General features: G+C 41.5%; 4 protein-coding genes across 4 annotated transcripts; 2 read left to right on the forward strand and 2 right to left on the reverse strand.

Annotated features, from left to right (window-relative positions):
* The first annotated feature begins 1,654 nt into the window (after positions 1-1,654).
* Positions 1,655-5,197, forward strand: LOC137098126 (zona pellucida sperm-binding protein 3-like). Its single transcript, XM_067473972.1, has 8 exons — positions 1,655-2,178; positions 2,287-2,402; positions 2,528-2,631; positions 2,713-2,890; positions 2,993-3,110; positions 3,226-3,311; positions 3,423-3,688; positions 3,962-5,197. The coding sequence occupies exons 1-8, from the start codon at positions 1,795-1,797 to the stop codon at positions 4,066-4,068; spliced, it is 1,359 nt and encodes a 452-aa protein (XP_067330073.1). The 5' UTR covers positions 1,655-1,794; the 3' UTR covers positions 4,069-5,197.
* A 1,856-nt stretch (positions 5,198-7,053) lies between these two features.
* arl14 (ADP-ribosylation factor-like 14) lies at positions 7,054-9,447 on the reverse strand. Its single transcript, XM_067473996.1, has one exon. The coding sequence runs from the start codon at positions 7,797-7,799 to the stop codon at positions 7,194-7,196; it is 606 nt and encodes a 201-aa protein (XP_067330097.1). The 5' UTR covers positions 7,800-9,447; the 3' UTR covers positions 7,054-7,193.
* A 325-nt stretch (positions 9,448-9,772) lies between these two features.
* On the reverse strand, positions 9,773-18,384 carry ppm1la (protein phosphatase, Mg2+/Mn2+ dependent, 1La). Its single transcript, XM_067473977.1, has 4 exons — positions 17,472-18,384; positions 13,769-13,943; positions 12,603-12,764; positions 9,773-12,294 (listed from the first exon to the last, which is right to left on the reverse strand). Exons 1-4 carry the CDS (start codon positions 17,868-17,870, stop codon positions 11,939-11,941), a joined length of 1,092 nt encoding a protein of 363 aa, XP_067330078.1. The 5' UTR covers positions 17,871-18,384; the 3' UTR covers positions 9,773-11,938.
* Positions 18,385-18,659: 275 nt separating this feature from the next.
* On the forward strand, positions 18,660-22,230 carry otol1a (otolin 1a). The gene is made up of 5 exons (XM_067473971.1): positions 18,660-20,056; positions 20,161-20,621; positions 20,700-20,789; positions 20,937-21,008; positions 21,163-22,230. The coding sequence occupies exons 2-5, from the start codon at positions 20,162-20,164 to the stop codon at positions 22,047-22,049; spliced, it is 1,509 nt and encodes a 502-aa protein (XP_067330072.1). The 5' UTR covers positions 18,660-20,056; position 20,161; the 3' UTR covers positions 22,050-22,230.
* The last annotated feature ends 1,254 nt before the right edge of the window (positions 22,231-23,484 follow it).

Genomic DNA, 23,484 nt, shown 5'->3' on the forward strand with positions numbered 1-23,484 from the left:
GTTTTTTTTTGTGTGGGAACACTGATTTGAAAGCACAGGTCACCTACTTTTTCATTAAACCTTAATGAAAGTGAAATAACTCTTTTTGTTCAGCTTACATCCTTTCCTGGTTAAGTGGAACTGGCGCCGCTGAGTTTTGTGGCAAATGGGGTCGAGAAAGACCTATGACGTTGTTGCCACAAAAGGCACATGACAAAATTTACTCAGACGGTGGATCAGATTTAAATACACTGAGTCAGAGAGAATGAATGAACAGTATTTGGATAGAGTATGTGTGCGATAAGCAGCTGACAAATGCACTATTTACATTTTCACTATAAGAAGCTGTCTTTCTCTGATTGACATTTTATAACATTAGAATAGGCACAAAATGAATAAATAAATAGAAAAAAGAGGAGCTGGATGTCCTGCAGTCCTTTTTGTGAGTTGTGTTTATTGCATTTCCATCAATAAGTGTAGGTTAAACAACAGAAATCCTTCTCTGCACAACACAATAAAATTCAAAGCAAACTCCAAAATGATCAAATTAATTCAATAACATTTATTACAGGACTTTTATTGCAGATTGCATTTTTTATTTAGGTGCACTCAGAGGTTGCAGAAGTGCATAAGGTCCAAACTCAAATACCTGCCTAAAAAAGTTAGTCACGACAAGCAGAAGTACTATTTCAAATCCTTTAACCAAGAAGTAGATTTCTCTGGGCATAGAAATCTGACTGAGTTACAGAAAAAAACAACATGAATGTATCAGATTTGTACCACACATGCTTCATGACTAATGTCATGTCAATAATCTAACACGTCCAGGTCTCGTTAGTTGTGCAGATTCCGGCAAGGAACAAGCTTAAAAACATGCATTTAATGTCTTCTATTCTCTTTCCTTCAGTTAGAAGAAATAAAAATAAGTGTCAGGTTAGGGATTATTTATTGTCAACTAATTTCACATTTCTTTTCAAATGTAAAAATAAGGAAAAGCAATGTTTTTAGTAATTATTAAAAATAAGGGCCAACAGTCTTTTAGGTGCTGACCTGGTGTGAAACAAAAGCAGAAACTGACAACAGTGGCGCTCGTTCACGTTAGTGTATCATAGTAGTTTATGCGCTGCCGGGTGCTTAATCCATAACCTTATAATTCAAGTTGTCTATATTTGGTATTAAGAATTAACATCTGCATAGTAACTAGAATTGTCAGATGTGGTGGATGTAGTACAGAATTACAGTACAAAAATAAAAGTTGCTTAAATTAAAGTACTAAGGTAAAATACACATAACTCAAAACTGTAGAGGTACAATACTTCAGGTAATGTACCTAATAAATTGGCAGACCGGTGTAGGGCAGCCTGGAGGCTTTCTGAGAGGCAGATCCTCTTTTAGATTTTACCCTGAGAGTTCACCTTTTGTCTTCAACCTAAAGCTCCTTTAAGAACTTAGTAAATAAATGAATGATCCTCACAAAAGCGACGCTTGTAACGTGTGTGACAGGTTGAACTTTTTGCCTTTAGTTCCACCTAGTGGACAATGTACATTAGAGCACATGTAGATTTCCAAACAACCTCTCTGCTAGTGTACGCACATGAGGTTAATCACAAATATTGCTTTGATTGACATGACCTTCCATGTTCAATACGGGGACTTTTATATGGACACACTCGTGATTGTGATCGGTCCAACCAAGCGCCCAGGCGGGTCGGAGAAACGTTAGATCAAATCACTGAAGATCATTTTCAGCTGTGCTGAGAGTGTCAGAGGTTGTGTGGCTTGTCTTCTTCCACACCGGGATGTCTGAGTCCAAGAATGGTCCGCAACTTGAAAAAAACGTCTTCTTGGTGGGTAAGCGCCCTCATTATTGCAGTTTTCACACTCGAGTTAGTGTCCAGCGAAGCAAACTCTCACAGAAGGACTTTCAGTAAAATCCCACCTGAGGCGTCTCCGCTCAGACAGCTGGAAACTGCGGAGCTTAATGTGCGACCTCGGCCAGTCGTGGTCAAGTGTAACCCGGACTCGATGGAGGTTGTGGTGCAGGCTGACATGTTTGACACAGGCCTTGATGTGGACGGCAGACACCTGCAGCTGGGCTCAGATTCAGATGCGGAGGGGAGCACATGTGGAGCATTCCCATCAGGAGAAGCTCAATTCACCATCAAGGCCCAGTTGATGCACTGTGGAACCAAACTGTCAGTGAGTGATTTTTTTTTTTTTTATGGGAAGCAGCTTAAGTATCACTGTCGAAATTCGCCACTAATGTTTCAGCTGTGTGGCTTAATGTCCTACAATGCTCTTTTCCAGTCGACCGAGGAGAAGATTGTTTATTCTAATGTTTTGGTCTACTCACCTGAACCTTCATCTAATGGTCTGCTTAGGCTGGATGGAGCAACGGTTCCAGTTGAATGTCATTATGAAAAGTAAGTTCTGCGCTTCTCAATGGTTTTTTTATATTATAGGAACCAGCTTGTTCAGATATATATTTTATTCTTGCATGTTGATTTATTCTTGCTTTGTTGAGAGATTGCTGCGCACTTCTTTCCAGGAATTGTGCTGTGAATGGCGTTTCTCTGCTCCCTGCCTTGGTTCCCTTTGTCTCCAGGGCTGCAGTGGAGGACCAGATAGACTTCAACCTGCGACTCATGAACGGTATGGAAAGGGTGGCATCAACAGAACTCCTTTTTCTTCAATTGCTCCATGTTTATTTTCGTGCTTATGTCGTGTTTTTAGATCAGTGGCGGTTTGAGAGGGGATCATATACTTATTTCCTGGGGGACCCCATTCATTTTGAAGCATCTGCCTTCATTGCCAAACACATCCCCCTCCAAGTCTATGTTGACCACTGTGTTGCCACAGCAACTTCTAATTCAGAGGCAACATTGAGATATGACTTTATTGAGAATTATGGGTGAGCCAAACCAAATCCTGAACCAACCATCCTACAAAAATGAACTCTCATTCTAGTTTTGTCATTTGATACTTTTTTTTTCCCCCTTTCCCACTTTCACAGATGTCTTGCTGATGCTTACCTGACGAATTCCAGCTCCCATTTCCTGCCAAGAGTTGAGGAGCACAAACTGAAATTTAAACTGGATGCCTTCAGGTTCTATCAAGAGAGCAGTAATCAGGTCAGTTGTCTTTATTTTTCTATCAAGTCTTTATTGTTCCAATTGCATGTAAGTGTTTATTATGTTTCTGTATATCAGGTCAATTGTGTTTCTTACTGAAGTTTCTCTCCCACAGGTCTATATAACCTGCTACATGAAGGCTGTTCCTGTCACCTTAACTGTTGGCTCTCAAAACAAGGCCTGCTCTTTAGTTGAGAGGAGGTATTGTTTTTGTTTTTCCAGTTTTCATGGTCGGTTACAGTATACTTTCATTAGAACAAAACTGTGAAGTTGGAACTCTTAAATGCCATCTAATAGTGTTCTTTTGTCCAGATGGAGATCAGTTGATGGGAATGACCACGCATGTAGGAGCTGTGATATCTTCAGTCAGGTTGAGGAGCCTCTGTCTACAGAAGCTCCTAAAACTACCATGAGCCCCAAAGGGTCTGCCACGACTTCACAGGAAAGTTTAGTTCAGAAGAGACCAGAGCAAGACCCAGTTAAGTATGTCCAATTCCGTCCAGGAATGTATCAGAGCCAGTTCAACAAACTTCCTCAGACCCCTGTGAGACTGGAGAAAAGGGAAGCAAAGATGGCAAGTAAGTGAGGTTTTCTTTTTTTTTTTTTTTTTATGATTTTCTTCTTTTTATTACTGTGTGTGCAGTTTTAAATATTCTTTAGACACATCTTACATTTCAGCAAACAAAAGCACAGCTTGTGTTCTCACAATCTCCAGATTGACTCGGATTTACTGTTTATCATTAGTAAATGAAGGCAGTGGATTTTTATTCAAAGGTTAAACTATTTGTTAATGTGCTCTAATTATTAGCGCGGCTGAAATAGGCCATTTTCACACTCGTCATTTGTTTCAGAGCACACTACACAGCGGGGACCTGTTACTGTCCTCTCATCCAATGAATCTGTCTCACGGCCAACAGATTCCAAAGCAATACTGCCACCAATGAACAAGATCACCTGAAATGCGAAGAAGCAGACCACGGGGTGGACAAACGACCGTTTAACCACAGTCATGTGCAGGACAAACGTTTTGGATGCCTCTGAAAATCCTCATGAAGACGGAGATTTATCTCGTTATTGAAATGCCATCTTCACAAGTAACCATACATTGTTCATGTACTTGGGATATATTGTTGCAGTTGTTGTATTTTCTGCACAAATGAAAAATCGTTTGTTCTGAAACATTTTACAATATTGACCATTTTTGTTGTTGTTGTTGTTGCACTTGCCTCATGTAAGCCCAATATAATTTTTCTCCATTATTCGATATCTGATCTTTACAAAATCAAGCAATGGTTCTTGGCCCAACAGCTCGATTATGGCTGTAGCAAACAATTTAATTAGCATTGGGTTTTAAGCACTTAAACTGATTAAGCCTAAGCAACAAAAGTGGATATCGAGAGGATGCCTTTTGTGTACTTTCACACAAACACACATTGCCTCCTTTTGATGTCGATAGTAAAAGTTCCTCCAGCATAATTCCAGCAATTCTGAACGGAGGAGAAAGCACACATGCTATTAGGGAGCACTTTCCTCCATTACTACCCACAACCTACTCATCATGTAGTCACATTATTGATTAATCATTGTGAGGGTATATGATGTAATATAAAATGTTTGCTTTGTCTGCCACATCCAGTAAAATTATTGGTCATATCTGTCTGTCGAAAAGGCATCATTTCTGAAATTGCATTCAAGATTTATGAATCTCTTAACTCAAGTTGTCATTGTACTGGATTCATTTTTTTTTTTTAAAAGGCACAGGCTGTAAGTAAAGACAGAGCTACTGCAGTTTTCAGGCGTCTTGTAGCAGCATCACTTTGTCTAAATGGGCAAAGAGCAGCACACTGCAGTCTTTGAAAGGATGAGCGTACATGACCCCTGGCTCTAAACGGAGCAGTATTAATATTGCAAATGGAAATTCTCGGTGCTCCTGCCAGCTACATCGTTCCTTTTGGTTTTAGTAGCGTCAGCACTTTGGACAGCGCCCCTCGTTGTTTTCCTCAGTGGGTTGGTTGATCCCCATCCCTGGTTATGAAACAAACAAATGTTCAGTCATTCAGGTCACTTCTCTGTAACATGACTGGTCGATTTCCTGGGCGCCTGTCTGCATTGATTTGAACTAAACTAGCCATTGTTTGTCAGTCTGTGTTTATGACTATAAATGGTATCAATATATCAATAACTAAGTGCATAATAGACGATAAGGGCACCACGGTGTGCACTTAGGAGTTAATATTTACCTGACATGTTTATATGTTCCAGGTGTGCGCGTCCAGCTATCTGATGTGCCCCATTTACACTTGGTGCCTACTTCGTTTCCCCCCCCTCCGTCCCACTGTTTTGTCCTTTGAGCAGGCGGTGCACTGATGATGGCTCTGCGTCAGCCTCTCCATCCAACTCATCTTTCAGCGCGTTACCCACAAGTGAACGGTCTCGCCTACATCCTGTGTCCCAAGCTTTTATCATCTCGGTTCACATGGTCATTTCCTACCTTTGAAACACAACAGCGATGTTTATCTACAGATGCCAGGTGCTGCTGTTCACTGCCTATTTTCTCGTTCGCACAGTTGTTTATTCCATCCGAAAATGTGGACGTGAGCTTTGTCAGGATGACCAGATCTGCTGCGCTCAGGGAAACAACAGCACTGCAATCACCTGTTGCAAGGAATTAATGGACAACACTTACTACAATATCGCTATGATCACCCGCAAACTGTCTGGGGTTCTTATTATGCTGCTGCTCTTCGCCGTGGGATACTTTGTCCAGAGAATGTTGTGTTCCAGATCCAGGCAGCTCACCCCGTCACCGAACGCACACCCAGCTGTTACCACATCACAAGAACCGCTGGTGGACAGCTGTACACCGGTCAGCCTGGTGGATCCAGCTGCTGCTGCTCAGCTGCCCACATACGATGCGTGCAAACGTCTGCCGACATATGAAGAAACTGTGCTGGATCATGGGAGCAGTGGACGACCAGAGTCCTCTTGGGGACAAACTACATGACAAGGGTGTCAATTGGAGAGCCAGGGCCTTACTCTCTAACACCATATGTTTCCATATTTGAAGTTGTATTTTATATGATTATTTGAGAGGACGTCGTCTGGCATTTCTCTGCAGAATGTGCTGTATACCTCTGTGCAAGATCTATGACCTATTTTACTGCTCGTTGTTTAATTTGTTCGAGAATCGTGTGTCCAAACAACTCTCAAGGCTTTGCTAAATCATCTATTGCTTCGTGGAGCCAGAAACACATCCCCATGTGAAATTGATTTTTCTTTCTGGAAAAATAAAACGGGATTCACCTAATTTTGGGGAGCTTCAATCCCTGGTTTTTAAATCATTTGTCCAATCCCCCGCGCCTCAGATCAAATTTGCCATTGTCAAGTCTATTTAGCCAATGTGATTTAGTCTGGATGTGCTTGAATTGTCTAGAAATAAAACATCGATTTATTAAAATCTACCCGTGCAGAGTGGGTGGATAATTGTTATCCGTGATCAATATAACAGCTACTAATGGCTCCTAGGAAAGTAACCATGAGAATCTTTAATTCAGTATTATTATTAAGTCCAAGCAACCACCAATTAGTTGTTAAAAGTTTAACCACTGAGGGTCACTGCTGCTACAAGTCACTAAACCTGCTGTAAATGCACGTGTCTGTGGTGCTGTCTGTGAGAAGCCCACTGTGAACCCAACACTTTGATGCTATAGCTCCGTGAGATAATCGAATTGTGTTTAATAATTGAAAGGAGAAATGCACACGCCAGTAAAATATCTCTACAATTGCTTCTTGTGTGAGTACATGACACTTAGCAGTGGTTTGAATATAAGGCACTTCCTGCTATAATGTCCTTTTTGTGGTGTTTATAATAGTTTCACAAGAAGTCACTATAGGCCTCACTCGTCTGTACCGAATAAAAACACAAGAATCACTGAACAAATTACAATTTACATAATATTTAATATAGTATTTGCACAATATTGTTGTATAAATAATAGTATTTATATAAAGGCGTTTTAATTCCAGAAGTAATCTGTGATGTTATCAGGGGTTTGGAATCAACACATTTCACATTAATAAAACTTAACGCCTGCTGCTCGCTCTGAAGTATTTCACTGTTCCCTTGATATTGTCTTTCATCGCCCCAGAGTCTGGCGAGAGTTTGATCATCTGCGCCACTTGTTTGAAGGCCTCTGTAACTCCAACTCCCGTCGACGCAGAACAGGGCTGCACGAACCAGTCCCGATCCGAGCAGATCTTCCGCAGGTTGAACTTGTCCTTGAGTTCAGTTGCAGTCAGAGCGCCGCTCACGTCCTGTTTGTTGGCCAGAAGGATCAGTGGGCGGCCTTTCAGCTGATCGCTCCTCAGCGTGTTTTCCAGCTCTCGTCGCGCCTCATTTAGACGCTTCTTGTCAGAGCTGTCCACAACAAACACGACAGCAGTCGTGTCCTCAAAGAAACTCTTCCAGTAATCGCGCATCTTCCTCTGGCCACCAACATCCCACAGGGTTAAGGCAATGCTCTGTTTGTTCTTTTTTGTCTCCAGCATTTCCACGTTGAAGCCGATGGTGGGAACTGTGCTGACACTCGCGTTATGCTTGACTTTGTAGAGGAGAGTGGATTTCCCAGCGTTGTCCAGGCCCAAAAGGAGAATTCGGCGCTCCTGTGGCTTAGATCCTCGCAGGCCCATGCTAAGGTGAAGAGATAAACTCAACTCACTGATCGTCACATCTTTTACTATAGGCTATTTTGAGACAGTATTTGCTTAGTGCGTTGCCGGGAGTTTAATAAATAAGCCATTAGCTCTGAGTGCACCCTAACTCACAGATAAGGCACCAGGGGACAAAGTTTGCACCTGAGGAAATTTCTCAGCTATGCAGGTATGTTCTATGGTTATGCTGGACGCTCATCCGGTGACGCATGAATTATAGTCTGCCCCACCCCCCTTAAAACGACAATACGATTCCAAAGTTCCACATTTTTACATTTAAATCTCACATTTAATTAAGGACCCCTATACCAACGAGTCCCACTCAGTCTATGCTGCCAATCAATAAATAACCATACTGCACTTTCAGAAAAACATATTCAGACTTTAAGAGCGAAAGAAAGAAATTCCCCGGTGTTGGCTTGATGTGTTTAAAGAAAGTAATGGGTGATTAAACTCTTATAACACACAAACAGTCCAACAGTCCACAGTAAAACCATGACACCTGGTAACAGAACTTTCAATCTTATGTGGGTTCAACCTTCCGTACAACCTTTCTCAAGGGAATCTGTTTGGAGATGTCTCCATTATTAAGAGACATTCTGGACAAACATTCAATTTTAAATCATAAAGTGGCTCAATATTAACATGTAGTCCATCACATTCAACCCACCATGATCGATATGAACATCGATTTAATTCAAGTTATTTCTTTGTTGTCTGATGTTATATGCATGAATAGAATTCAAAAGTGAAAGAAAAAGTAAAAAACAGACCCAAACCATGGTCAGTTATTTTAACTCGATCTATTCCTCAATATTCTGAGAATTGACCAGCTGTTTAAATATACTAACACGTTACTAATTCACCATCACCGTCACCATCATGTACGATGACTCTGTTTCCAAAGAAAACACATTAGCTCAGTGCGTGTGTCACACCGTGCTCTTCAACTCCTCTCTTCATTTTCCTGTCTGACAGTGTCTCATTTAGACTAAATCAATCAATTTCAGAGTTCAGTCAATCCAAATTTTCCGTGCCGTGGACACGATTAAAATCCACCCAAAGTTTTGTCCAGACGCTGTACTGTGTTACTAACGATGCGCCACGGAGGCGCGTTTGCGCACAGAGACCCAAACCTGCAGCATGGCGCAGGTTGAAAGGCGCGCACAGTGCATCCAATTATGGTTGCTTGACTTAATTTAATCAGTTAATTCATTCGTGATTAAATTAACAATTTGATGTTCTGTCAAGATCTGGTCCATTTTACTCCGGGCTTCACCCACACGCCGCCGGTTGGATTATCCATCACATACACCAACCCCCCGGTGTCACGGCGGCTTGGGGGACAAGACTGTGGTGTTAATTTCTTCGGTTCTCTGGCGGAACATTGAAGACTGACTGGCTGACTGGTCACCTTCTTCTGAATGCGTACAACGGAGTCTGGAGAGGGACACATGTCGGTGCTTTGAGCCGTGTCCACTGGGCCAGAGCGCTGGAAAAACACCCTCGCTTCTACTGAGGACTTCGAGCCTTGTTGCCCCATATTTTAACTTCACTTCAAAACGCTCTTTTAAAGGCTCAAATGTAATTCAAAAACAGGAGCATCCGATCAGTATTCCTTATCTCCGAGTTGGCTAAATGACAATGTCTTCATCTGTTGCCTGCGCGCTTATTTAACTTTACGGTTATTAGACACGGGTCTTAGGCATTTGGATAAGTCAGCGTCAAAGCTATTCTGAGTCTCTCCACCTGGCACAGACCATCACTTGTCCCCCGGGCTGCAGCGGGTTTGAGCGAGGGCATAGAGAGCTAAGGTGTCTGCAGAGGCACAGGTCCAACAGAGACGTCACGTTTTAGTAATCAACAAACATGCTGGTTGATGTCAACAAGTAAACAATGGTCCTCTGAGATTTAAAAAATTAAAAAAAAACTCAACAGAGGGAGAACACACATTGGATCAAAGAGTCTGTTTAATACTGATGATTACATACAGAAAGTTTTTACACTTTGATTTTTTACACTGAGCATCAGCTCAACATGTGTGAATCATGAACTTCCTCTCAAATGGGTTATTGTAAACTTCTGTTCATGTACAGAAGGACAAAACTGAACTTGCAGTATACTGGTTTGGCAATGTGCTAGACATAAAAACTCAACAATAAATAAGGCATTAGGTACACTGTTAAATAGAAAAGGGGTTTCTTAGCTGATGCAAAGAACATGAAACACAGTGATAAAAAGCAGTTGAAATTATCGAGACTTGATCGTAAATCAAATCTGGTTTGCTGCAACCTTCTCTGACAGGTTGATGCTGTGGATGACATTGGTTGTATTGCTTCAGGAACATAAATGTTAAATGGCGTTCTAGTTGCTGACGTGCAGTTTCAGGGTGTGTTATTTTCTCACGGCAGCAGAGATGTGAAAGGCTGTTGCATCTCCTGTTTTGTGTGCTTCTGGTCGAAGGCAGCTACCAGTGTCCATAAGTACATGTATGTACTTTTTTCATGAACATATATAAGCCAAAGCACATGCCCTGATACAGATGAAACAGCTCACGTTAGCCCCATCCATCTACATTACCATGAGGTGAAGGTTTGGGGTCAAATCAGGTACATATACGACAATGCTTTCATACTAATGAAGACCTACTGTGTTCATATGGACTGATATGTAAGAGTTTACCATTCCAAAAAATAAATATTTGAAAAGTGCATTTTTTTTTCCAGAACTGTGTGGGTGTGTGCACGTGTGTGTTGTATGTTTAAGTCCAACCAGCACTTCTTTAAACTCTTTGTGTCACTCGTCTTCTTCGGACCTAAAAGGTGGCTGTAAAGACTTTGAATTTTCCTCCATCAAAGAAAAGAGGGGATGTGGGAAGTTTGGATGAAGGCTGCTCAATAGTAGGCAAAACAAACTAGAAATTTAAAGGGGGCCTTCACCAAATTTTAACTTGCTTTCTATGGCTTTAGTTTAGGGTGTAAATGTACATTATGCTTTAAAATTCCCTCTGACTTCCCTAGATTTAAATATTTCTCTGCTTTTTTAATTTTTGTTTTGATATAGGGACGTCGAAGAGAAGTTTAACGGCATTTATGCACATGTACTACCCAAACTAGATCCAAAAGAAGCCTGTGCAAAATCACTGAAGACGTCCTTTAAAAAGTTGTAGAATTTGTGCATATATATTCTTAATCAATTAAAAAAACATCTTGGCCAAATGCACATAAAAATGTTGAAATGAAATGTATGCAGTTGAATGTGTGGGACTCTACACAAATAATTAGACTTAATAATTAGTTTTAAAAAACTATTAAGTTTAGTAAACTAAAACAACATCCAACCCTCAGTGGTGCATCAGGAGCTATAATTGGATGGACTGGCCAAGCTCCCGGTGTTGACCTCCGTATTTATGCCATTCTTCCCCCGTGATGACCACTCCATTTGAGAATCTACTGTGAACAGCTGAGTTCAGCCAGCAGATGAAACATATAACGTTCATTCCTTCAAAAACCACAGTCAGGTCTACAGTAAGTGAGTGTTTGAGTGTAGCATTGGTTCAAGTTAAGTAAAGGTATGGATCCACTGCAGTCTTTCGCATGACAGTGAAACTTACAAATACAATATTTGAGGGCATGGCCAATTTGCAGCAAGCAGGGTGGTGTTTTCAGTGGCTTCCTGTAGTTGCACAGTAGTTCTTGAGTAGGCACTATTTAAAACCTCCTCTGAAAAAGCCTCCAGGGGAGCTGTACCATTCACATGCATGTACAGTAAACAGCAGTAAAATCAATCACAGTCTTGATGTGTGCTGGTTAACAGAAAATTCCCTGTTTGGCATTTGTTTATCTTGTGTTTATGCGTCTCCACAGTTGGATAATTAAGTTGCCAGATAGGTATTGGACCAATGTTATGTTTAAATGCCCTTACCTCAATCACAAACATACTTTACACCTACTTTTTTGTGTTTTTGCATTTATATGTGTGTGTGTGGGTGTGTGTGTGCACGCACTTGTCAAAAATAAAGTTCTCAGTGTCCATACTTAATATTCTCTGCTTCATTCAGAAGGTGGGAAAAAAAAATCATAGAAAATATTGATCACAATGTGAGCTCTTCATTTAACCTACTCCCCTGCCTTGCTGCTAACCCCTGCGCCACTTTTGAACTTCACCACCATGACAGTAATGTTGTCGGGGCAGCCGCGGTAGAAGGACTGAAGGACAATGCTCTTGGCACCAAAGTGAGGCTCATCCAGACGCTCACGGACGAAGCGAACAGCCTCCTCGTTACTGAAGGCATCCCACAGGCCATCAGAAGCCAGGATCATGAACTCTGGCTGCAGTTTGTCCAGGTCAAAGGTCATGATATCAGGATCAGGGATCACAACATTGAGATTTTTCAGTGGGTAGTCACCTAGAGAGCGGGACATGGCCAGGATTCCCTGGACTCTCCAGGAGCCATTAAAACTTATGAAACCTCCTGAAAGCGAAGAGTAAAAATCGAAGGTTTAGTAATTCATTTTCGTTTATAATCCCATGATAAATAATTAGTATTGTATTTGTGAGTGTACTGTCCATCAATAAATGGGCTACACTGAGTCTGAATGATCCACAAATGTCGTATGTTTACCTGCTATGTGAGTGTGAAAAAAATTATCTAAAACTTTTAAAACAATGCTGTTTCTGACCAACAGATGGCGGCTAAGACTAAGGTCAACCACAGGAAAGTGTACTGCATGTACTTACTATCCACGCTTTCTATTACATTGTTGTTACTCCATTACGTACCTGCCCTTTTGATCCTCTTGCGTTCTTTGAGCTGATATGGTTTGTGATCATGTGACAGTGCGACAGCATTCCCATCTTTGTCACACAACACACCACGAGAGTCTCCCACATTTGCCACCGTGAGCTCTCTGTCAGACAGCAGCGCTACTAGACATGTCGTTCCTGTGTGGGTGACAGAGAAAGACAACATTAAAAAGGCTGTGCCTTGCTTATGGTATCTACTGACAGCAAATAATAGAAAAACAATGTTTGGATAATGTGGTGCTGGAGACATAATAAATCTTTGGACCTCCTTGGACCAAGACTTTTTTTAGTTGATATGTCTCTAAGGAATGCAAATGTTAAGTACTAACAGCTGTTTTTCCACTAGGTTAAAAAAAATGAAGGGAAATCTGTCTTAAGGAAGACAAACAACAAATTCCAGCAGATAATCTATCTGGACCAAGGTTTTAAAATATACATCTGTGAAAACAGTATCAACTACTCTAATATCAAAGTGCAGCAGCATAATGTTATCAACACAACAGTCTCACTCTTCTCCCTCAGTGTTTCAAGTGAACTGTATAATAGGAATCTATCAAAGAGGCAAATGTCAGTTGGAAGTCGTTGGATATTGTGAAATTTTACTTAATAGCTGAGGTGCCGTGATGCACTGTGTCCTTAAAAGAGGCAGAGAGCAATACGGAGCAAAAACACTGAATGAACAAGCACTGGAAGTCCTCATTTAACCACTTGTGTGTTCAAGGTTCGCAGGGGACTGGAGCCTATCCTAACGCTCACTGGGTGACAAAATGTCAAAATGACGCATCTGCTAATATTGGAGACATTTTTTGTGTTTGTCGGTTGTGTGGGCCGGACATGGGGGTATTTCTTCACAGTATTTGCAGATTGTTATTGCGATTTCCCCAAATGCTCATCCAGCTTTCCCACGAATGTTGAAATGTCTAGATTCTCCAACTCTCTGTATCCTCTCCCTGTTTGCTCATTAACTGCCCCCACCAAACACTTGCACAAAATCTTCGTGATGTGCACAAGTTTGTGGACACTTACAGAAGAATTTCTTATCAATTTAACATTAAATGTATGAGAAAGTGTGGATAGAAGCGAAAGACTCTGGATTCTTTCTCTGCGTATACTCTTGCCACTAGTCTCCACCCCCACCTGACCTGCTTCGTCGTGGTTGGCGGAAAGCTTCTCCAACATCTCACGATCCACAGCCAGGATGTGTTGCTCAAGGATACTGGCATAAGAGAGAGCACTCTCTCTCCTGTCTCTCTCGAAGGCCTGCAGCTGCTGCTTCAGTGACTCTGGCAGGTGGGCCTTCACATAGTCAGCTGCAGCCTGGGAAAGGAGGAGGGGCAGGAAGGAAAAGGCAAGGCAAGGATTAGATTGAGGACAGAGCTGCCTTTGCAGTTTCATGTCAAAATAAGTCCAGACGAACAAATATTTTATTAGACTGTACTGAGTGAGTAATGTGTACATACGAAAGCTGCCAAAAAAAGTGGTCTTGCAGAAATTCTATGGTTGTAATTTCAGACTGGTACATTTTTAAGAGTGGAAAGCTGCACTGATCAATACTCTTTGTCAAATACAGTAAGTGTCAGTTGGATACAAGTGGGAAACTCCTCAACTCCTCTCTGTTCCCCTCTGCTCTGCAGTTAGTATAGTGTCTGTCTTTCATTTCACTATTTAGCTTTTTAGCCAATGACTTCACTGTTTTTGTTCCGTTTCCTAGATAACATTGTTTTCTGCTGCAGCAGGCCGACAAAATCTACTGTACACTACCTGCACAACAATAACTGGCAGCCAATGTACTATCTGCTGAGAATACGGAGCATGAAATGAAAGAACACTTAATATTTGACTTACATTTGCCCTATAGCCCAAAACATAAGAAGTCAGGCTAAAGTACTAACTTACTAACATCCTTACTAACAAGTTTACCATAGCGACTTGATACGAGGCATGTTTTTCTATATATGCATATCAAAAGCCTACATTTACAACTGCTGAGCCCCAAAAAACTCAAAATATATCTTGATGCGTTTATTTTCTGCTTAAAAACTGAGATAAGAAGTACTTATTGTGATAACTGACTACACTGTACATTTCACAGCATGATCAGATTATTGCCAGCATGAAATTAAAAATCTTATATATAATAAGGTTGTTAATTAGAATTTTCCTCTTTCCTTTCATATTCACTATACATTTGTGCTTTTTTTGTTGTTACTTACAGCAGGTGCTCTGTGAATAATTATTGAGCAATGTCTTCATCCTCCAGCTCACTTGCTCTGCTCCCTCTGTCCTTATTTATGCTATGTCTCTTATTTACACTGCCAAAGTTTCAATTATGCTAATACTCTCAAATCAAACCTAAAACAGAAATGTTGTATACCACATTAATGTCCTGGTTGATTTAGAATGCATCTTTCATATCTACAGTATATAATTGCCATATTCGGGGCTGTTTAATGACATTTGCTGTATTGCTGTGCTGATGGTAGTATGAAAATATGTATTCAAATTGTGTATCATTAATTAAATGGAACTGAGAAAAACACCATAAGTGAATGTGACATGGACATGAAATATTACAAGAGATTATAACATTCCCAGTGATGACTCATCTCTGTCTGCCACTCCTGCTCCCTCTTCTCCCTCTATTTTTGCTGAATAAATGTACTCATTCAGTTATTTAAATTTAGTCCGCAGCTGAAAGCAGCAGTGCTGTTACAGATCTCGCAAATGATTCAAATAATATTCAGGAGATTAATCAGTATCCTCTTTATGCCACTGCTGTTTCACTTTCGCAATCTATAACTATAAATTCAGTTTTATACAGCAACTTAGAGCTAAAGTGTGTTTAAGTTGTAAGTCTGCCCAAGTTCCTGCTTCAACAGCAAGCAGTGTCCATAAATCAGGCAGAGGTTTAGCAGCTTCTGCTGACTTTCATAATTCTGGGCTATAACTCTCTTTCTCTCTCTCACACACACACACACAAACAAACACAGAGATGCACACACAAAAAGACAACATAAAACAATAGTGTTAATATTCTATTTGGCCATATTCATTCTGGCAACATTACTTGTTTTTGCACAGTTGTGCCACTAACAAATACTGTCTATTAGTAGTATTTTAAACATTCAAAACTGTGTTTACTCTTACAACAAGAGTAAACACAGTTTTCTTAGATTCCTCTCCAACTGATTTCTCATTTTTAAGACTGGGAAAGACAAAATAAGGTTTGTTCATCCATGTTATTGATCATGCAATGGCCAAAGTCAATGTCAAACTGACATTTTTGACATTTTTGAGTCGAACTAACCTGTTTGACTGTGATAAAATGGGAGATAATGATGAGATTCAATGATGACGATAAAGCTTCAGAGACAATAAACAAAGCGGCCAAATGTAAAAACACATACGGGGACACAAATGTGAACAGATAAAGGATAGAAGAGAAAGAATGAAAAAGATAGAGACAAAGTGAGAGACGCTGGGACTAACAGGAAGGATAAATATTTAGTTATGGGACAGGAATATGTCAGACCAGATGAGTAAACATCACCCTCTATGTTTTGTTGTCCTCTCTGTGGTTGAACATAACCCAACACAAACTACCTTACTTTTATTTTTCTGAATAACTGGAAGGCTCCCACAATATTTTAATGTATTATCCTGGTAGAAAATCTGAATCTACAACACATCTGCTGTGACCTGATCTTAGAGCAGCAGGGGAACTTGTGAACTGGGAAATACACAATATATAGAATAAATTAAAATAAATTTCCTATAATCAATGAGAGCTAAGAAAAGAACTGTATAGATCACTGAACTGATTATTGGTTTGTACTGTAAAACAATAATTAAAATATTTAATTTCTTCCACCCTAAGCGATGTGAATATTACTTTGTCAACAATTAATTATTGTAAACAAAAGGTGAGGAAAAATGTCGTATGTCATTCCGGGCTCTGGAAAACTTTGATTGACATTTTAATATATTTTCTTAATTGTTTACAACACAGATTTGGACCTATTGATTTGAACCAAACCTCTACAAATTTGAATCATCTTTATATTTCTTCACAACACCATCAAATCAAAAAACCCCAAAGAATTATAAATGATATGTAAAATAAAAAGCACAGAGAGAGAAACAGCAGCCTGTAGATCTACATAGTACACTATTTATTTAATCCAAATCAAATTGAGTCAAATGAATTCAATCAAATGGGTCCTATACTAAAACTATGGGGGGTGGGTGCTGGTGTGGCAGCTGGTGTCTGATGTGTCTAATGGGCATGTGGTCTGAAGGGAGCCATGAGAAATCACTGACCCTTGACAACACATGGAGTGGATGAAAAAAAAAACCTACGCACACAGTGAGGACACACACTCCAGCTCTTTGTGATGAATCCAAAGTCGGCTCACAGACTTGCAGTGGGACGAACGAGGCTCTCACACAAAAGAATACAATGGTGGGCTGCGGGGGGTGGGGGGGCTGTTGTGTTTGGAAACGGGGGAAGTAACTAGTGATGAATGTCTGTAAAAGTGTTCCTATGAACTCCACTTCAACTAGGTTTATTGGCCCTGTCACTATGTCTCATCATATCAATGTATTTTCCTAGAATTTATATGATGCAAGTTTGCCTCTTAAATGTGGTGTAATCATTTAAATCAATGGCTGCTGTAGAACATGGTCCAAACGATAACTTCAATTGGTGGAAGTCATGCATTCAACCCCCTGTCTATCTGTCTATCTGTCTGTCTTCAACTGCTGTGTGATGAGAAAACTCATGTGCAGCATCTCTGACATGGTTGTGCTGCCATGGGCCTGACTGTCCTCTCCCTCCCTGCTTACCTCTCCGCCGTGGCCGTCAAATATCCCGAATATGGACGGGTGGCTCTTGTTGGTGATGTCGGTGAGCACCTCGAAGCGGTCCTCCATGTGATCTCTCCTCCCCTGTATGGAGTACACGGCTACATTGTTATTCTTGAACTCCCAGGTTTTCGAGAACTCTGCATCCAGGACACTGAGGCCTCCCAGACGGTCATTCTGCATCATCTCCGCAACTTTACCCTTCACCATCTTCACGGCATCCCGGCTGGACTTGACGATGGTTTTCACCTCGTCCGTGTGGAAGAAATAACTCCACAGCGCCAGACTGATACACAGCAAAAACAATGTCTCTGGCCTGAGAAGAAAATAACGCATGATCCGACCCAGAAGAGACAAGAGCGTCATTGTGTCTCCTATCATCACACGCAACCAAACTGCGGTCTGTCTCCCCCCCCCTTTAGTACAATTCACTCCATCCGCTCGGTGGAACTATGAAAAAAATGATGTACTACCACGATGACTGACAAAGACTGGGTTTCAGCATTTACAGAGCTCCACAGAGGCCTGTCTCTGCGCATTTACGCACTGTGTGCGGTTAGCTGCCAGACACCGGACGGAGAAGCGGAGGACAAAAGCGTACAGGTCACCGTCATTGACTCGGTTCTTGGTCCTATCCTCGTCTCTCTAAAGAGCTGAAAGAAGATTCGCCGAGCTGAACTGATCTCCTACTGTCCATTGTAAAATTAGGGATTTTACAATGAGAGAGAGATAGAGACATGAGAGTCGGGGTTTGACAGTCGACGACGTGACTCGGGGGTGTCCTGCTTTTCCGCCGCTGACCCCGTTTCTTCTATCGGTTGATATGTGTCTGTTCAATCTCTGCACCAACATAACAGTTTTCACAGACACGCTTCCATTTCTGAGTTACGTCAATAAGCCAAGGTAGAGTCCGAATAAAGTCAGCGGCTGTCGTATTAAAGCAAAAACATTAGAGCAAGCTCCAGCCTGACAAACAATAGAGGGTTTCAACATTAGAGCTTTATTTTGAAAGTCTTTACCGGAAGTGCGTTTTCACAGCTCTCAACCTGACTGTGGCTCCTTCTTCAAATGAAGTCGGCGCTGACATGAGTGCGCAGCCGCAAACGCATAGGAGCATGTAGAAGCCAAACAAATAGGAGGTCGCTGCGGAATCGAATGATGATGTCATCTTGTGGTATAACATTAGATCCCGTTTTCACTTCACCCGTATGTGTTGTCTCCGGATAATCATCGACAGATTTAACGTGCTGGTGACTTTATGAACATTTGAAAATGAATCAGTGATAGAATAGAATAAAACCTACATCTGTAGAGACACATTCCTAATTGCAACAAGCATTAATAAGCTAATAAGTGCATGAAATAATTGTAGGGCTAATTACAAATTAGGTTTTTGGCCACTGCTGTGTGTGAAAATGGGCCTATTTTCACCGAAACGCTGTAAACACTACCACCTAGTGTCTAACTGGATTAATGTACCTTTGGTAGTCTGAGAAAAGTGTCATTGAGATTAACAAATGATCACAAATTGCTTATACAACAACACATGTCAATGACAGCATCACACACAGACACAAACACACACATTTAATCAGTGAAAATTATTTTAAAGCACTGTTTTCATACATTAAAGTACTTTCTTACTTACTACTTGTGTGCGCTCTTGTTTTACAGTTTAACTGCTAGTAGCAAATCTCAAATTGTCATTTCAGCAAATGACTCAAATGTTACTTGTTCATAGCACAGATTAACATTTAAAGAGATATTCAGGATATTTCTTCTGCTGGCGAATATTATTGATATTCCTGGAGATTTGTTTATTTATTTATTTTTTAGTCATTGGGTCCACGTCAGGTTTATGTGGATTATTATCAACCAGCCAGGAAGGATTCAGAGTTTATGTCAGAGGTTGAAATCACATCCAACACACATTCTGGGACATGAGAAGCTTGGTTCATGAGGTTTACTGGGCTCCTTGGGTTTGTGAGATCAAGAACATGAACTGCTGGATCAATGTTGCCTCGCCGGCTGTTTTGAGACTTTGATCCGTCTCCCACCTGGTTTCAGGTGGTCCATTTTCTGCTCTGAGGTAGTGCCAAACCGTGTGACCATTACGAGGTATTGGACTCAGTAACCTCATATGGCGCATTGTTCATTACAGACAATGTGTCTGTGCTGTATGTGTATACAAACAGTATGTGTATATACACATGTTCTTGAATATGTGTTTGTAACTTTATATTTTCTCCAGTTTGTGTTAAAGCAAGTGTGTGTGGACAATAACCTTAGCAGTTTGCAAACTCTTGGGCCCTGGAATCATATCCCCTGTCTCAAAGAATAAAGTCCTACCTTGTTTGCAACTTGCTTTTTTCATATCCCTCAGGAGTCACATAATCTTTTTTTGCCAACCCACCTACCTCCTAATAACGTCTGGTGTTTTCTGTCCCTTGTTCTCACATTGGCTTCATGGTGCAGGAGTTGTACTGCTCAGGGTGATATAAAGAAGGAGGCAGCCTCTATCCATCACTGCTTCAAGAGGAAGGAGTGAAGACACTGGTGATCAGCAGGTAAAATTGAATTTATTGTTATATTATACAGCACAAACGCTGCATTTTGTCTGTATTTCTAACCTGGACTCTTGTCCCGATGGATACTTTTGTCAATCCCACAGTATGCCGTCCATTCGTCTGGTGTTCCTCACCACCCTCTTTGTGGTCCTGATGGCCGTGCTTGCCTCCAGTGCCAGGACTACACGCTGGCCCAAACCTCAGAGCACCAAGAAGCCCCCTCGAGCTGGGAGCAGTGGTGGGGGTGGAGGTGGAGGATTCAGACGGACCACCACCACTACCCCATCCCCTTCCAGTAGCCTGCAGGTAGATGAGACGACTGAAATTATGCTGGATGCCTACTCCCTGTCCCCTACAGACAGCACCACCTATTCCATCAACTCTTACTCCACTGAATTCCACCCTGATGCCATACCACCTCCTGAGAACACCCAAGGAAATTATTCTCTTGACTATAATGAATGCTTCTTCAACTTCTGTGAGTGCTGTCCACCTGAGAGAGGCCCTGTCGGACCCATGGGAGAAAGAGGGCCACCAGGAGAACAAGGAGAGAAGGGCCCTCCAGGTAGAAAGGATTTTTGTTTTTTGGAGAGTCACTTTTTATATGCCAGATCTTTCTACCAACCTTTTTTCTGTTTTTTAGGTCTGCCAGGAGAGAAGGGAGAAGCAGGGTTCAGAGGACCTCCAGGACCAGCAGGACTGCCTGGAGCCAATGGACTCAATGGTGACATAGGTACAACGGGGCGTAACAGCAGGAGAGTTCTTAAATGTCTCTCCGTTTCCCTCTCTTTTTCCCTCTCTCCTTTTTTGCAAAATCATGCTTTTTACAAGTATTTTGTGGACATCATTTTGTACGCTTTACTCTTCAAACATACCACAGGTGAAAAAGGTGTTCAGGGACCTGTGGGTCTACCTGGTGCTCCTGGGATCCCAGGAAAGCCAGGAGAAAAAGGTGCGTAGTTTTTAATGAGAAAATCATTCATTCAAGATATATTAGATAAACTATTTTAATCAAACCAAGCATAAAAATGCACATTCATATTAGAAAATCAAAGCCTTCTAAAGCACGTCTTCTTGTATAAATATAATCTCTCCACATAATGAAGGTGATCCAGGGCCCAAAGGAGAGAAAGGTGAACGTGGCATCAGTGGTTTGAAAGGGGACCCAGGAGAAAGAGGAGAGCCTGGCCTGAATGGAACTAATGGCAGCACTGGGCAACAGGGGCCAGTGGGTCCCCCAGGCATAGCTGGGGCAAAAGGTCAGAAAGGTGAACAGGGACTTATAGGTGAAGGTTTACCAGGTGAGAAAGGTGACATGGGTGAGCGTGGCCCCCCTGGTCCAAGAGGTGAAATGGGCCCCCCAGGGCTGAATGGAACTGATGGTGCTAAGGGAGAGAGAGGGGAACAAGGACCTCCAGGAGTGAAGGGGGATACTGGTGCCAGAGGACCCCTAGGACCTCTAGGTGTCAGGGGAATTCCAGGGCTTAAGGGGGAGAAAGGACTTAAAGGTGTCCGTGGGCCTCGCGGCCCTAAAGGCGCCCAAGGCGAGAGTGTGGAGCAGGTTCGCTCTGCCTTCAGTGTGGGTCTGTTCCCCAGCAGATCCTTCCCTCCACCTGGCCTGCCTGTGAAGTTTGATAAAGTCTTTTACAATGGGGAAGGGCACTGGGACCCAGCACTCAACAAGTTCAATGTTACCTACCCAGGGGTCTACTTATTCAGTTACCACATTACTGTACGCAACCGGCCTGTGCGTGCTGCCCTGGTGGTTAATGGGTTACGAAAGCTGCGGACACGGGATTCCCTGTATGGCCAGGACATTGATCAGGCATCCAACCTCGCACTGCTACAGCTGGTTGAAGGTGACCAGGTGTGGCTGGAGACACTGAGAGACTGGAATGGAATTTACTCCAGCAGTGAAGATGACAGCACCTTCTCTGGTTTCCTGCTTTATCCAGACCCTAAGATCAAACCTACTGCTTTAGAAAACCTCTGACTGCAACCTTTTGATGTGAATCATACTAACATCTTGTAGCCTCTACTATTGCACTGACCTGTCATATCATTGTGATTCGGCCAAACCCTGCTGCATCAATATCTGATAACTGCTGCCATGCTAATTAAACCAAATGCTTTGCTTACCTTGCTAAATTTGTAGATGAGATGTGCAAGACTTCAGTTCTTTTTAACGATGCATTAAAACAACTCTGCTTGAAGTGATTGACCCTTGACTTGTATTTATTTAGAATAAAAGTTCAAAGCAATTAGCTAATTCAATGAGAATAGATTAGCTCTGTGTCAGCGTCTGTTTCTCTCTGTGTTGGCCGTGACATACACTGGCACCCTGTCCAGGGAGTACCCTACCTCACACCTAATGACAGCTGGGATAGGTCCCAGCCCCCCGTGAACCTGACAAGGTCCGTAAACAGTTAAGATAATGGATGGATGAATGAATAGAAAATTTAATGGATTCATGAATGAACCAAATGATGTATAATTTCATTTGGCACCCACTAGAGGGCGTAAGGTGCTCACGTTTTGTAAAGAAACAAAGGGGGTAATAAAATATGCAAATATCAAACTAAAAAAGTTGCACATGAACAATAAAAAGCTGATATTTCCATCATAAAGATGAAATATATTCTATAAATCAAAAGTATAAATGCATGCAAATCAAGGCCTACCATGTCCATTCGCTGACTGCAAGACAACAAGAGAAGAATGGTTAACCTTTCATCCAGATATCATTCACACAGATGGAAGGTAAAGCTTCTTGTGGACTCTCATGCATCTCTACCAACTTTCACTTCTCATTTACCGCAGCTCAGTTTCTATTAACATTGCTGAATCTGTTTGAGTAAGTGACCATGCTCTGCAGTGGCGACAGTAGGAGATCCTTGATATTTTTCCTAATTATCAGCAAAGATTAATGCAGCAGTGATGGTGACTCAGATCCATGGGAGCCACAGCAGACCGATGTAGGTATAAACAAACAAACAAACAAACAAATCAACAGATTAGTTGCCTTAGGATAGAACAGTGGGGATAACTGTCTGCAGCAAACAGCAATAAATGCTCCAGAAAATCTACTCTTCTGAATCTACTGTACAATGATAAATAGCACAGCTCTTTACAAAAGCTTCATCTCATTAGACTCTCAAGACTTCTCACCAGATTAAAAATGAAAATAACAAATTTTCCTGTACAGAACAACAATCCCTCTAACGATAAATTGCATGTAATATTTAATTTCACTGAGAGCTTACATTAAGACATTTTTCGGTTGTGAGATATTTGATAAATGAGGACGTTACATTACCTTATATTATGACCTTATTTTTAAAAGGGTTTTAATTGAATAGTGTTACAATTTTTACATAGAGCTCAGGGACAGTTTCTCTCTAAACTCCCACTGATATCAAACAAACATG

Source organism: Channa argus, chromosome 14, assembly GCF_033026475.1.
Source record: "Channa argus isolate prfri chromosome 14, Channa argus male v1.0, whole genome shotgun sequence".
NCBI classification, from domain to species: Eukaryota; Metazoa; Chordata; class Actinopteri; order Anabantiformes; family Channidae; genus Channa; species Channa argus.

Bases quoted from the DNA above. Each gene is read 5' to 3' on its own strand.
- LOC137098126 (XM_067473972.1), top strand. From the start codon at position 1,795: ATGGTCCGCAACTTGAAAAAAACGTCTTCTTGGTGGGTAAGCGCCCTC. The intron at 3,111-3,225 runs GTCAGTTGTCTT...TCTCTCCCACAG, and splicing joins ATCAAGAGAGCAGTAATCAG to GTCTATATAACCTGCTACAT. The intron at 3,312-3,422 runs GTATTGTTTTTG...TCTTTTGTCCAG, and splicing joins TGCTCTTTAGTTGAGAGGAG to ATGGAGATCAGTTGATGGGA.
- arl14 (XM_067473996.1), bottom strand. From the start codon at position 7,799: ATGGGCCTGCGAGGATCTAAGCCACAGGAGCGCCGAATTCTCCTTTTG.
- ppm1la (XM_067473977.1), bottom strand. From the start codon at position 17,870: ATGATAGGAGACACAATGACGCTCTTGTCTCTTCTGGGTCGGATCATG. The intron at 13,944-17,471 runs GTAAGCAGGGAG...CTCCTTTCCCAG, and splicing joins TTGACGGCCACGGCGGAGAG to GCTGCAGCTGACTATGTGAA. The intron at 12,295-12,602 runs GTACGTAATGGA...CTTCGCTTTCAG, and splicing joins CAAGAGGATCAAAAGGGCAG to GAGGTTTCATAAGTTTTAAT.
- otol1a (XM_067473971.1), top strand. From the start codon at position 20,162: ATGCCGTCCATTCGTCTGGTGTTCCTCACCACCCTCTTTGTGGTCCTG. The intron at 20,622-20,699 runs GTAGAAAGGATT...TCTGTTTTTTAG, and splicing joins AGGAGAGAAGGGCCCTCCAG to GTCTGCCAGGAGAGAAGGGA. The intron at 21,009-21,162 runs GTGCGTAGTTTT...CACATAATGAAG, and splicing joins AGGAAAGCCAGGAGAAAAAG to GTGATCCAGGGCCCAAAGGA.